General features: G+C 38.6%; 1 protein-coding gene across 1 annotated transcript in view; it reads right to left on the bottom strand.

Annotated features, from left to right (window-relative positions):
- Positions 1 to 277: 277 nt before the first annotated feature.
- Positions 278 to 15,572, bottom strand: part of MYRFL (myelin regulatory factor like) — a 49,311-nt gene continuing 34,016 nt past the window's right edge. The window contains 12 exon segments of the mRNA XM_074869376.1: positions 278 to 624; positions 718 to 792; positions 3,384 to 3,492; positions 5,566 to 5,640; positions 7,126 to 7,213; positions 9,428 to 9,447; positions 12,494 to 12,522; positions 13,395 to 13,404; positions 14,004 to 14,175; positions 14,294 to 14,340; positions 14,454 to 14,525; positions 15,311 to 15,396. Of these exon segments, the coding sequence (XP_074725477.1) occupies positions 538 to 624; positions 718 to 792; positions 3,384 to 3,492; positions 5,566 to 5,640; positions 7,126 to 7,213; positions 9,428 to 9,447; positions 12,494 to 12,522; positions 13,395 to 13,404; positions 14,004 to 14,175; positions 14,294 to 14,340; positions 14,454 to 14,525; positions 15,311 to 15,396 (870 nt within the window). The 3' untranslated portion in view covers positions 278 to 537.

Raw genomic sequence — 15,572 nt, 5'->3', positions numbered from 1 at the left:
CAGCACTTATTTTAGAGGGCATTTTCACAACGCTCTGTTTCTCTCTCAAAGGTATGTTTGGTTTTGGTTTTGTTAGCAAAAAAAATTAGATTTATATATAAATAAAGGGCAGCAGATACTAAGGGAAGGTATATGCCTGTAGGACAGAAGCAGGTCTCCTGACTGCAAATAACATTTTATTATCTTACCATCTTCTGAGGACTGGAGTGTATCCCAGCTCAGCAGAGCTCCTACCCATTTATTCTCATCTGCTATACATACAATATCATAACTTCACTATGATCAGTGGGATTATTTTATTTACACATCATATACTCCATTGCCTCATGTTCTTTAGAAACAGTTCCTGGAAATGCAAAGCTACAGTTGTCAAACTCTTTATTCTCCTTTTTAGTAATTTAAAAGTGAAACAAACAAGAAAGCGCCATGCAATTCAGGTAGAGGTTTAAAAAAATATCCAGGGCCATTCACAAGTCTCTTTTTCATATCAAGGGCTTCCTTGTGTTTTCCCCAAAGAACAGAATGATCAGCCACATTTTAGTTACACTGCCGATAAAAATAGAAGTAGTAATCAGTAAAAAACATTCCAGCAAAATAAGGATCTGTCGAGCATCCTGCAAAACCCTGCAGAAGAAAAATAAAGGAGATTCATATAGGATCTTCTCTCAGTTCAGAAGCTATTTGTCTTTTGCTGGGTTGCCATTTGAAAAGGCTTACCGGTGCAGCTACACGGAAATAGTATGCGCTGTCATACAATTTAGCTACAGGGAGAGTCCAAATATGCTGACGTCCCTAGATGATAAATGAGAGAGAGAGAGAGATTAGATAACCTTATTTCACATTAAACTGGAGAGAAGGATAGGCTCTGGAACCATTTCATAGACAAATGCAGTGCAAAGTAATTTATGATAACAAGACTTGATAGCTATAGTCTTTAGTATTTAAAGACAAAGTGCTGACTTTAAAACCTGAAGATGTGGGTTTGCTCTGATCAGCTCTTGCCCAGGAGCTGACAGACATCTGGCTCTCAGCGACGCTCAGCTGGCTCTGAATAACTGAACTCCCTCTCCAGTTTTCCAAGCAAATCCCACAATAAATAGGGATTGCTCCTGATGTGCCAGGTGGCCTGAGAGCTTTAAGGTGTAATAGTAGCAGCAAATGGCAATTTTGACAATTTTGAAACACCAACTTTAGTAGTCCTCAGAAGGCAGTGAATGTTCCTCTAAATTCTAAAGATATGGGTAGCGTCTTCACCCAGTATTTCAAAAAAGATGCAGGCAAGATTTCATGCTCTTTTTGATCACAGTGTCCTGCCATGTACAAATGAAATAGTGTATTTTGCATCTGAAATGTTTATGCTGCATTGAATAAAATAAAATTCAATCCTCACCTCTTTTTAACCTAATGATCCATGGTAACTTTATTTTCATCAGTTTCTAGTGTCTCCACTCCTTCATCTTTCCCTCTTTCCTTCACTTTCTGACACATTCTCTCTGTTGGAGATGATATGTTCACATGATACAACTTATGTGAGAATGCTGAGTCCAACTGATTGCTGTCCTGCCATCTGGCAGGGAATAGGCCTTTCAGTCCCTAGGAAAATCCTCTTGAAAAAAACCTCTTCAACTAGGCAGCATTTCTATTCTGAGTCACATCAAACCTGAATGCTCACTGCTGCTAGAGGCTAGTTAGCTTTAGTTTTTTGATGTGGATTTCAGGTTGACACAGGAAATCTCTTTGACCAGTTTTGGCAGTAAGCTTCAAGGATATTTCTGCATTGTGAAACTCTCTGGTCTGACTTAATTTCAATTCTGTTGGAATTACAGCAGACAGGTCAAAACTTGGACAATTTTGGCTTTCTGACAGCTCTGCAGCAGTTGCAGAGAAGCCTGGAATTTTTTGCAAAGACATTTGAAAAGTTGATCAGAAAGTCAGCTTAAGGGTGGGGGTATCCCAACTGCTCTAATTTGACAAAGCACCAAAAAAGTAATTTAAAATCAATTAAGAACATATTATGTATGGCACCATAGATCAGAAATGTAAAAAAAGAGTCTGAAATTACTTCCAACTTCAGGAAAGTTTCTCCTACAATGTGTTCAGAAATGCTACTATCCTTGCTTCTGCCTTTCCTACTGTTTTAGCCAGAATAAACATTTCCAAGCAATGCGGACAAATCGAGGCCTTGAAAGAGTCTTATATTTCCAGATAATTTCAAGGGAGTTTAAGGCCCTCATCAATTTACTAGAGATGATCAAAAGTTTGCAAGATCCGGTCTCTAAATATTTTTTTACTAGGAAAAGGTAACATGTTTTAACAGCGTTTATTCCCACTGAGGCAATCCAGATAACATGTGAACAACTCTTGCTTTTACAATGAACTTTCCCTAGAGAGATTTATCGGTAAACTCCTGTTCACACAGAAAAAAAAGTGAATACTACCATTGTTTCCAGTGAATTCAAGACTTAAAAACTGGAATTCACTACCCACAGGACAATACTGGAAACAGTAGAGTAGATGAGAGTTTGGAGAACTGTACCCTAAGGCCCCAAGTGAAAAGTACTCCTATTTTTTAAGTATCTCTGGAGATATATAGAGTTATAGTGGTGAGTTAGGCTGAAGTAGACTCAAAACTGTCCTTGTAGAGAGTCACTAGATAGATTTTTATAAAATTCATCAGAAAACTGGCTCCTACAAAAAGGTTGTGTCTCATTATGGTCATGCCAAAGCCAGCTATGACTGGCAGATTCAGTACCATTTGGATTTCTACTACCTCAATCAAGATCAGAATTTTGCAGCCATTACTTTTATAAGTCAGGTTCTAATGGACTATTTATTTTCTTCCAAGTGCCCATAAATACACTATGAACAAGGCCAAGGCGACTAGCTGGCATGAGCTATCCTCCTTTCCACACTCTGGAGCTGAAGATCTTCATGGTCTCTTTTATCTCTTCATTCATTCCTTACAAACAGTGGTCTATAAGGCTAATCAGCAGAACTAGGTATTACAACAAGTTTTTCCCACCCTCCATATGTCCGTCTACTCCAGAATGCATCCCATAATTTTGCTTGATTCAAGAACATCATTCAAGGCATTGTGACCACTTACTTATGAGACTGATGCTTTTATGAAAAGCAAACAGAGCTAGTAGAAGCAAACACCATTCTGGAGAGCAAGGGGAGCAAAAATCACAAATTATTTCAGCACTGTATGGCTTCAACCACCAAAACTATCAGAAAAATAAACACATTTTTCCTACATAAAGCTCAATTTTATTTTCAGTTTTGCATAGTTCCTTTAATGTGAGAGTGGAAAAAAGAGTCATTCACTGGGCAGTTTATAAAAATGATCCCCACAAGCCAGAGTATTGCTGCAAAAATCTTACCTGTGTGGTTTCTAGGAAATCCTTCCTACTGTTTTGGCTTGAAGAATAATGGGAGCAATAATTTCCAAATGTGACTTTGCAGAGAAATACAATTAATGGTTCCGTGGTACTTCAAGAAATAGAGAAAAATAAGGATCTATCCAATTGCTCTTAAATAGGAGAATCATATATATAAATACAAAATACATACAAAGCAAACAAATCCGAAGAATTGAATTGTAGAGAAATAAAACAGAGGAGACTACTTCACTGGTTGGTATGAAGGAGATAGACCTAAGCCACCAACCTCTAATCTTGTCCCATTCCTTCCCATGAATGGAGGCTGTTTTGCATTTGGAAATCTGGGTGATCTTTACAGTCGTTAAGATAAATCTGGAAATGTACACTAAACTTCCTCAAACCTCAAGCATGTTCATACCAGAAGGTATGATGTATATGGCTTTTTATACAAATGGTCATGACATGCTTGAGTCGCATGGCTTACAATCATGCATAGGCATAAGATATCTGTGCCAGAGGGTACCTGGGCATCTAAACACAACATCAATTTAATGGAAGACAAACCCATAATAAGCCTTAAAGCAGGGACCTATATAAATAACTCCCATTTGCCACTGTACATATGTAAATATATCATTAAAAAGAAGTAAAAATATCCCAGACTTTGTCTGGGAAAGCAGTGGTAAACAGAATTTCATTCAAAATTCTTCAACAGCAAGGACCTTGTGGTCATATCTTCTCCAAACTATCTCTAGTGAGAGTTTCCAGCACTTCCTAGCTTACCAGATGGCTTTTTTGGGAAGAGTATAAACAAACAAAAATGCCTTGGATATCCAAAGAACTCAGATATGGCAATAGCTAGCAGAAAAACTGAAAGCAGAAGGTAGGGAAAAGGTGACATGTAAATTTACAGTTTATGCTGTGGGGAACAACAAAGCACCCCTCGACAAAATGTGCTTTCACAACATTAACAAGGTATTATAAGAAACATCAGTTTTAAAGCATATAATTCATACATGGCAGATTCTCTGTCCTAGATGGGTTGTTAGTAGTGTGTGTTGGATTAATTTGATTTTATCCATCAGGCATAGAGGTTTTCCAAACTTCTGAAGTATTTACAGTATCTTACAGTATTTGGACACAGTGGTAACCCAAATATATTTGGACTTTGTTAAGTGCTTTGATTTTTTAAATTTGTGGCTTTGTTTAGTGAAAGTATATAGAAAAGGTATATATTGAAAATCCCCCTCCCTGCAAATGACAAACCAATATCCAAAATAAATGCAGTAACTGCTTCAGTGAAACTCTGAGTATGATATATTAATCCCTACATGGAAGGGCTGTATTATTAGATTATAATGGCATACACTTAAAAGACAATTCAGTGACTGTAGAAAACAAGCAGGCACTTCAGGAGTACTGTTATATTTCCTCTTATCTGAAAAAGGCAGATGTTTACAAGGATAACATTCAAGATCAAAATACTGGACCTAAAGACCATTCATAGCTTCACATAGTCCTTTCTTGGAGAAACTGGAGTCATGAAGTGTCATCAAGCACAGGGTTTGGCAGCTGTTCTGGCTATCGCTGGCCTTTCTCAGAGAAAAACCCCAAAAGAAAGGACTTGTTACTTCTGGGAGAACACAATGGAGCTAGGCTTTTATCTGAGGAGCAAATATCTGCTGAAAGGAATAAATCTGCTGCTTATTCCTGCTGTAAGTCACAATTTTATGCATTACCAGAGGTTCCTGCACAAGAATCCCCTTTTACAGGGCTTGGCACAACAGGCCAAAAAATGCTTTCTCTGGAGTTATTTATGTATGTTTCTAATAATATTTCTCTACACCAAAAAAAAAAATCAAATCCATAGGTCAAAGGCCACAATCCTGCTAATATATGCACACATGTCTGCTCAAACAATTATTAGACTGAACCTTAAGACTACTGGATTTTAGTATCTGCATCAATGAGTGAAATTGTCATTGCACTGAGTGGTACTGGGCCTACGCAACAGCAAAGGATCTACCCAAAGGTCTACATTAAGAACTTAGTTGTGCATAGATTTGTCCCCACTCCTCTGAATAGCGACAAATTTATGTCACAGTAGAAATCAGGCAAGAATTACTGTCTAAAAAATGAACCACTGTTGTATTATGTATGTATCATCTTTAATTGTACTTACTTTATTTCCAGTGAGATTTCCACATCCATGGGTGTGTATTTGTTAACAGGAATAACATAGCTGTAATTTCCGGACCTGAAAAAGTTGGCATTAATACACAAAGGATTTCAACATAGACAATAACCTTGCAAAACCATGGAAATTGCATTTAAATTTTAAAAGAAAAAAATATGAAAAGGTAGAAGAAATTCCTGCATGCTAAGGACACAACCTGAGCCAGCCAAGTAGCCATGCCACATTAATGGTATTCCACCATAATCGTTGAATCATAGAATGGTTTGAGTTGGAAGGAACCTTAAAGATCATCTAGATCCAACCCCCCTGCCATGGGCAGGGACACCTTCCACTAGATCAGGTTGCTCAAAGCCCCATCCAACCTGGCCTTGAACACTTCCAGGGAGGGGGCAGCCACAGCTTCTCTGGGCAACCTGTGCCAGTGTCTCACCACTCCCACAGTAAAGAATTTCTTCCTTTGAACTAATCTAAATCTACTGTCTTTCAGTTTAAGACCGTTACCCCTCATCCTATCACTACACTCGTTAATAAGGAGTCCCTCCCCACCTTTCCTGTCGGCCCCCTTTAGGTACTGGAAGGCCACTATAAGGTCTCCCCGGAGCCTTCTCTTCTCCAGGCTGAACAACCCCAACTCTCTCAGCCTGTCCTCATAAGGGAGGTGCTCCAGCCCCCTGATCATCTTCACGGCCTCCTCTGGACCCACTCGAGCAGGTCTATGTCCTTCTTATGTTGGAGACCCAGAGCTGGACACAGTACTCCAGGTGGGGTCTCACAGGAGTAGAGGGGGAGAATCACCTCCCTCGACCTGCTGGCCACACTTCTCTTCATGTGGCCCAGGACACAGTTGGCTTTCTGGGCTGTGAGCGCACATTGCTGGCTCATAGTCTTCCATCCACTAATACCCCCAAGTCCTTCTCCACAGGACCGCTCTCAATCCACTCATCACCCAGCTTGTATTGGTGCTTGGGATTGCTTTGTTCCATGTGCAGGACCTTGCACTTGGCCTTGTTGAACTTCACAAGGTTTGCAGGGGCCCACCCCTCAAGCCTGTCCAGGTCCCTCTGGATGGCATCCCTGCCCTCCAGCGTGTCGACCACACCACACAGCTTGGTGTCATCGGCAAACTTGCTGAGGGTGCACTCAATCCCACTGTCCATGTCTCCAACAAAGATGTTAAACAGCACTGGTCCCAGTACCAACTCCTGAGGAACATGACTTGTCACTGCTCACCACTCGGACATCGAGCTGTTGACCGCAACTCTATGAGTGCAACCATCTAGCCAGTTTCTTATCCACTGAGTGGTCCATCTGTCAAATCCATGTCTCTCCAATTTAGGGACAAGGATGTTGTGCGGGACAGTGTCAAATGCTTTGCACAAGTGCAGGTAGATGATATCAGTTGCTCTTCCCATTTTCACCAACGCTGTAACCCCGTCATAGAAGGCCACCAAATTTGTCAGGCATGATTTGCCCTTAATGAAGCCATGTTGGCTGTCACCAATCACATCCTTAATATAATAAAGCATAATAAAACAATTTACCTACCTGCACTGTAGATTTTTACTACAATAGCGATTGTCAATGCTTTGCTGAGTTTCCAAAATCTGTATGGAACTGATTGTGGTATCAATCCCTAAAAATATTAAGAATAATGTTTTATTCTTGATTATTTCACAAATCTTAGATAAGAGCATAATAAAATTGCAGTTAATACAGTGGCATCTACTCCCTTGCTTGCCACTACAGAAGTTGCTGCAGGTCTAAATTAGGACTCAGTAAAAAGCCTCTGGTTGATTACCTTCATTCTACCATTACAGGAGAGATAAGATTCTTGTTCAATTTACAAGGGCAAATATCCCAGGCACCTAATATTGTAACATTTTCTTGTGGGCAGACATTGAAGGCTATTTTGATGGCAGTCCAAGTAGAATACAAATGTGTCAATATTCATTTTAATGTACTAGAAGTCATGCTCATGCAAGTAACCATTAATTTGAAAAACATTATCTTTGCTGAGAGAAATAATTTGGAATGCAACAAAACTTGTTTCTGATCCTAATGAATATTATAATTTCTTCATAAAATGTTGCCTTGAACTTGCAAGAACTTAAAAGAGTTTTGTAACATTCTACATATACAGTGAAGAGTATAGCCATGACAGCATGACTCCTACCCTAGGCAGATTAACCCTGCAGAGTTAGGTGGCAAAAACCAGTGTGCTAACACAGCAGCACAGCTTTTGCTTTCACAGCTGGCCTAGGAATCACTGCACTGAGCTGCATCCTGAAAAGCTTATTTCTTCTGGATGTATCTACAGCATCCAATCAGTGCAGGTCCATAGTTAGGACCTGCAGCATCTCAGACCCCTAAACCAGCCCACTTCAGTTTGAAGTGTGGAGGGCCCTCAAACAGAAGGGGCTGAACAGGTTTAATCGCCCTGAGTGGACCTAGACTCACATTGCCAAAGGTTGGGGGAAGGCCCAGGTGAGGAGGGTGTGTGTAAGCTATCAGCAGACAGCCAGACTCCAGCTGTTGCCTACAGAATCGAGCTGCTGATATTTTAAGTCTTGCAATGTGGTGCAGAGACCACAAGGAAGATTTGGTTCAGCAGGCCCAAGCCTGCTCTTCACATCGCAATTTGAACACTGGTTTTGTGTTTCTGTTCCTCTGTTCTACAGCAACAGTTCCCTACTTTGCAAAGAAACTTGATGATTACTAGCTGACCTGTGCTCTGATTATAAAACATCTGTGTGGTAGTACATACTTAACCTTCAGCATGGAAATATCTGCATGTATGCTTAAGTGACCGAGGGAAATGGAGCATGTTCCTCTCAAAGAAGTAGCACAGAAGAACATTCCCCAGCATCTGTTTCCAACATGTATCACACTAATGCCACAGAGGCACTTTTCTGAGGTGTGTAGCCATGTGAAAAAAAAAAATCAGAAGGGGAATGATTTTTCCCAGATCATCCCACTGGGGCATACCCAGGCAATAAGCAGAACTTGTGTTCTACCCCTCACATGGTACCAATCTGCTTTAAATGCATGACAGTTCATAGATGTTTTATCATCCAAATATGGCCTAATCTTTAATCGAATAGTTATAAAAAAAACAAGCCTTAAAACAGAGCATCCACATAAACAGAAAGATAAGGCATAATCCTGCTCACATTGAATGAATGCCAGAGCATGCCGTTACAACATATGTAACCAGCAGATACTCATCTTCACAGAAAAGAATCGGTATTTTCAGCCCAGACTGGCTCTGACAGCAGTGCGCAGTCAGTTTTGGCCTGAAATCAAGCCAAAAGTCTCCTGTTGAAGATCTTCATCTCCACTGACACAGGCAGTGTCAGGATCCTAAGGTGGACATGGCCCCTTGCAGCAGCTGACGTTTTTAATTCGTTAGGTCAGTTGAGCCAAACCCCACACACTTCCTTTACACTGTATCATGCATTTCCTGCACACAAAAACTACACTCATATCCTTAAGCACTTTGCTGTATAAAGGTTAGCAGTGTTGAGCACCTTACAAGATTTTAGCCCCTGTCAAGGTAAATGTCACTTGTCATTTTATTGCATCTGAAGCCAAGTCTAAGAACTATCTAGAGAGGGCAACCAGAATGTCTATAAAAATCTAATGAAGATGCAAGAATAAATTGGAATGACAAGAAAATTACAGTGAATCACAGGTATTTAATAGATTCCTAAGTGTTAATTCTCTATAATGACCAGTTATAAATGAAAATTCTCTAAATTCCAGCAGCAGAATTCCAAGCCTAAAAGTAGCTTTTCAAAGTCATACAAGGATACATTTCATATTTTTTTTAAAAAAATATGGGACTTACAGTCATTTCCAAGATCAGGTCTTCCATTAGATTTTTTAACTGGATCTTGTTCAGGTAACACGTCACTTTTGTTTGCTGTGAAAGATATATTTACAAACATCTCCCAAGTTAGCCTTGTACAGTTGTAGCAGCAAAATATGAATACAACACCAGAAGATGTTTTGTTAATTATCTCTTGGATAAAGGTATGCATAACCACAAGAGAAACCTTTAAAATACAAAGCATCTCTATTCAGAAGAAGATATATACAGTCAAAAGAAGTGTGTAGATAACAAGAAACCAGATTTTGAAATTCTACAGGATCTCTAAAGCATTTCAAAAAATAGCCTAATAGAAAAGATTTCATCCCCCACACAGAATATCACCAATTGTTATAACAGAGAGCAAAAGCGAAAGTCAACATCCAGTCAGGCACTTCAGTGCAGATCTGATCATAAAGCCACATCTTTCTTATTAGTGAGAAAATGGCATTAGTAAGAATAGGCATCTGCCACGCAAACAGAGGTGAGGGGAATAACAGCTTTTTCAGTGTGAGATGTAAGACACTGAGGACTGACCCAAGTGAGACACAGTATTTCAGAAAGGGAAGGATGAGTCACCAAATTGAAGAAACTAATACACAGCTCTAACAACATGATCACCATGTTCACTTATGTCAGCTCTGTAATTTCAAACATTGAACTAGGCTGGGAAATATGATTTTTTTTATTCTATTAATTTTCTCAGCAGTTCTCTAGAAACGTGAATTTTAAAACATCTTTTGAATAATTATCTCATAGTACAACCTGGGGAAGGCCCTTCAGGCCCATGGGAAATGGTTTAAAGCTATTCCTGTGCTTTTACACTAATTGCCAGCCAAGAATCTGTCCAGAGACACGTTAGCAATAAACTGGGTCTTAGAAATGTTGATCTTGCCTAAACTAACATGCTTCATCAAATACCATTTTATCTGTGAAAAAAATGGAATCATATATTTCTAGAATACCAAAATGCTCCATTCCCACATTTTCCAAAGGAACATTCTGATTTCAAAATGACTGTTCAGAACAGAAGTCACTTTTTCATTATATAAAAATTTAGTTTACAAAAGGAAGGATCAAAATGCATTATTTCACTGAGATTGAAACAAGAGAACTGGATTGGCCTTACTGTTTTCTTATTCATTCCAGATTTTGGTTCTCATTTCGGTATTGGGAATAAGAAAATCCAGGCTTTTCTCATGCTAATAGGTGACCAAGAGCATGGAACACATCAACAACTGGAATTTGAGGGCCCAGAAGCAATGTAATACAAAATAATCTTTGTTTTGTTATGAATCTGTGATACTGCTGCCAGTTATTCCTTGAATCCATTTTGTATTAATGTGCTTATTGTACAGATCTACCAGTTGTACCAAGTTAGGTGGTAACTGTTGCATTTAGTAGTCATCTGCTGTCCCGTTTCTTTACACTGTTCCACACACCTAGAAGAATGGCTACTGAACACACGCAATCTGTTATGCATGTCTTGAGGCTGACCTAAGAAAAGCCTATTAATTCTTTTTCTTCATTTTATTTACAAACTAGTTGTCACATCTTCCTTTCACTTTCTTCTGTGTTCTCTTAATAGTCTAGGTATGTTAGCAATGCATTAAACATTCCGTGCCATTTTACATTTTCATTAACAGAGAACTATTCTGTAGAAAAAACTATATCCCCTGGTAAAGGCAAAAGATTGCTCACTGAAAGAAAGATGTTCTCCCTGTAGATAAAATACTTCAGCTGTGCAAATGTTGGCAGGAATATTTATTAAATACTCTGAATTACTAAACATTTAATACTGTGATTCTTCCACAGATAATGGAAGAAAGCATTAAGTGGGTACCAGAATTTTGTATAAAAACTAGAATGAAGACAGATCTACTTCACTGAGATTTCAACTATTTAAACTGAGTCAGTAACCAGTATAGAAATTTATTTTTACTTGTTTTTTTACTCATTGTAAAATTACTATTTCATTGTCCTTTAAGCTGATGCAATCCCAACAAAATGTAGAAAACTGGACCTGATGTCATTTTTATTTGGAGCTCAAGTTGCCAGTTGAGAACACCAAGATCCACCAAAAAACACTGTAGCAGTCTTCAATGAATTGTGGTAACCTTCCACTCTGTCACATACAGTGACTCTGAGGACTTTCTCAAAGGCCCAATGTGGGGTGTGAAGATCCAATTCAAAAACAAATATAAAAGTATGAGCATGACTAGAATGTAATGAGGACAACCATTATCTTCAGATAAGATTCAGATAAACTCATCCAATAAATATGGCATCCTTTTTTTTCTCCTCAAGTGTTTTCTGATTTTAATTGACATGAGTTGTAATATTCTATAAGCAGCATGGGAAAAACCTGCTGATGACTTCTTGTAGTGCTGGTACCTTGCTATGAATCTGTTAACTACCATCTGAAGGCAATAAATGCAAATGCATGATGTTGACCAAAATCCAGCAGGAGCCCTCACCAAGCTTTTCTTGGGAGGGGAGAGACACCAGGGAGAAACAACATTCCAAGAAAAAGTAAGGACAGCCCCTGGTTACCAGTGACACTTAACATGAAGGGGCAAGCAACGAACATTAATGGCATGGAAGCAGATTGCAGAAAAGGCCCAGATGCTGAAGAGTTTTCACACTCCTCAGTTCCACTGAAATCAATAGGAGTTTGAAAGTCTAAAACCTTCACAGAAACCAGTTCTTAAGACAAATAAAGTATGGGGGAAAAGGCCACATTAAGGCCACATCCACTACATAAATATGTGCTAAATTTTTGTTTAATAAATTTTGCCTTGCTTTTGTTTCTACTTGAACAGTACTAACAGTCTTCTCCTCAACAAATCTGAGATGCAAGGGATTAGGAGCTACAGTGGATGCACCCAATAGTAGCCTGCACCCACAGAATTCAGGTATCACATGGTGGAACAGTAAAAGGTCTGTTAAATATGAATGCCTAAATTAGCATTTAATTCAACTGCAATTTCAAATAGTTTTATCTTTCCATGAATCAGACTAATCAGCTGCCTCTAAAATATGCACTGTTTATCTTAATTATTCCCCATATTTAACTCTTAGCTTTTTGTTCTGAAAACATTTTCCTTTTCATTTATCTTGGCTACAGCTACATTAAGCAGCTTGTTGGTTTTCCTTCTGTTTGGATTTCATATTGACATTGTTACCTTCCATCTGGGGATACATTCAGCTTCATTAAACTTGTGCAGATCTGAAATCTTTCAGTAGCTTGTGTTCTGTGCTGATTTTTCATTCCTGGATCCACACTTAATGCTATTTGGAGCATAAGACCTTGAGAAGGTAATGCTTTGTGTTTATGCTTATCTTCACTTTCCACCTAATATCAAAAGCAGCCAGCTGAGGATAGAAGGTTTTCATATTTCATTTTCATCCATCTACAGTTTCCTCATTTGTAAATGAGATTAATGTCTTTTTAATTAATCAACGCTCTTTCAGGTTTCAGAGCAATACAAATCACTTAGGTATGACCTCTTGAAAGCACTGTATTGAGCTATATCTGCCACAGGGCTTACTGCAGCACCAATCACAAGAATTGCAAGGACTATCACATGCAGCTTGCCTGCAGACAACAGCACTTTGCAGTATAAAGAATGGCCAGTGGGTGAATCCCACTGAAACAGTTCATGGAATAAGAGTGTCACAGCAATTGGCAATCCTGTCCTAGCAGACATTTGTACTTCAGAGGCTGAACTACATCCATCCCCAATTTCACCTCAACCATGGTTGCTGCAAAAGTTGTTCCCAAGGCCAAGAAAGGAGGAGTATGAATGCTGGGTTTAGTAATATTAACACTTGCTTCCAGACATTGACAATGTTAAGGTCTGGGAAAGAGGAATACAGATTCCAACAACTTGTGCATACCTTTATGTATAAACTGTTTCTTACAAATATTATAAAAGTTGTAAACAATACACCTACTCACATATTACACACATGACATCTGGCAGACAATATCTGAAAGAGAATTCGTTCCAGTAGGAATCATTTATTTCATAGAGCTCTGCCTTCAAATAACATTTCTCTACTCAACAATCCTGCCTGAATGAGCAGAGTTTTAATTCTAAGTTTTATGTCTTCTGGCAGCTGAATTTCTGTCTCTGCCCACAGAAAAGATGTAGTATCACCACATTGTGACACCATTAGGTGTTTTGGGTTTTTCTACATCTGTTAATTCACCCTCCATTACCCCAATCAACTCCTGTCCAGCTGTAGGCAAAGGTTAATTTAAGAGATTAGTGACTTTCTAGTTCACATAGAATCATTTACCATGAATGGCCAGGAAGAACAGTGACACCTGACAAAACACCTTAGGACCCAATATTCTTAAAGGTAATCAGGCCAGATTTTTCAAAAACATATTGACTGCAGTGATGATTAGTTATATCAGGATTTTTTAAGTCCTCTGGACTAGGTTCTCTTATAGGAAGTAACTACTTTTGAAGATTCTTGCCCCTTCCCCCACACTCTTTATACAGTCTTTACTTAAATGGTAAATAACAGAAATTAATGTTTCAACTTACGTTTCTCTTTTGCATTGGTTTTCTTGAAACTTAGAGATTTGCTTGATTTTGCTTGATGAATTGGACAACAATAGACCTTGTCACAAGGCAAAATGTCACAGAAATTCACTTCAGGGATCCTGCTGATGGGTTGTGTGCTCTGAGAAATTGTGCTTTCCCCCTGCAATGCTAAAGGCAAAAAAAAGGACACAGTTCTCCCACTAGTGCTGTGTGTTGATTGGCATTTTATAATAGCGCAGAAATTGAAGGCCTGTTATGTGTATGTAGACCAGCAGAGATACAGTACCTGCCATAGTGGTAGGGGGAGAGAGTAGAACAGAACTTGAGGTACTGCTGCTGAAGAAAAACAATTTATTAAGAAATGGACATCAGAGTTGTGGACACAAATAGATTGGTCCACAATCAATTACTAATTCTAATTCACTAACACTAATTTAACTACTTGCCTGTAAATCAGATGCTTCTCAAAATGTCTGTCATGAATGCTAAGTAAATATAAGGTCGATATTGTCAAAGCACTGTAGAAAAAGAATTATTCTGTAGATTCACATCCATCTTTTATGTAACATAACATTAGTACCTTACAACACTTTGTCCAAATGTAGTAATGTAAGAGTTAACTATCTGATCTAGTGGGAAAAATTTCGACTGAATTTAATGGTGTTTACATCAGATACTTGTATATAGTATTGTATTCATATACTTGTATATATGCATATACACATATTCTTGTATTCAACACAAAATATAGTCAGTTTTCCATTGTAAATAGAATCACAACACCAGTTCAAAGCACTCAGTTCACAGAGAGACTGTAAGACACATTTTTTTGGACTAGAAAAAGAAAACAGCAGTCTCAAGTCCAGCACATACTTTCCTTTCCACAAGTCTAATGTCACAAGTTAAACTTTCAGAGTCACAGGACTGCTCACCACACTGGGAACAAGTCCAGCTTCATTTCACACAACAGAATCACTCTGTACATCAGAAATTGTACTTCGGCACAGAATGACTGCATAAAACATGCAGGGTCTCATTGAGAGCCCGGCTTTGCACCTGTAGCATGAGCCACCGAGATACATTCAAGGTGCACCATACATTGGGACATGCACAGAGATTAGTTGTGTGTGCACCAAGAGTATCTCACTTTTCTAAAACGATTTCAACTTTACAGTATCACCAGGCTTATTCACTCTTAATTTTAATACATTGTGTTCTTTGAGTAGGAAGGGTGAGAAGAAGAATGAGAAAAGTAGAAAGGAGACAGGAGAAACAAGTCAAGTGGTTGATAATTAACTGTTACCATAGTGCCATAATAGCAATTAAAGCTATTATGGTCACACGGAAAATCTTCATGGAACAAGACTCTTTCGACTTTGACAAACAAACCTAGAAAAAAAAATGTTTCGTTAATTTAAGTGGCACATAACTAAGCTACTACTAGTAGAGTAAGAAATACTACACTAGTCTGACTTTAAGCTAACCTTGTTTCTTTCAGAGGAACCATACAAGTCATCCTTATATAGGGGTCAACATCTAAAAAGAAAACCTTAAGTAATGAAAGG

The sequence above is a fragment of the Strix uralensis genome, chromosome 5 (assembly GCF_047716275.1).
Source record: "Strix uralensis isolate ZFMK-TIS-50842 chromosome 5, bStrUra1, whole genome shotgun sequence".
Lineage (NCBI taxonomy): Eukaryota > Metazoa > Chordata > Aves > Strigiformes > Strigidae > Strix > Strix uralensis.
This window is presented reverse-complemented; position numbering and strand designations above follow the sequence as displayed.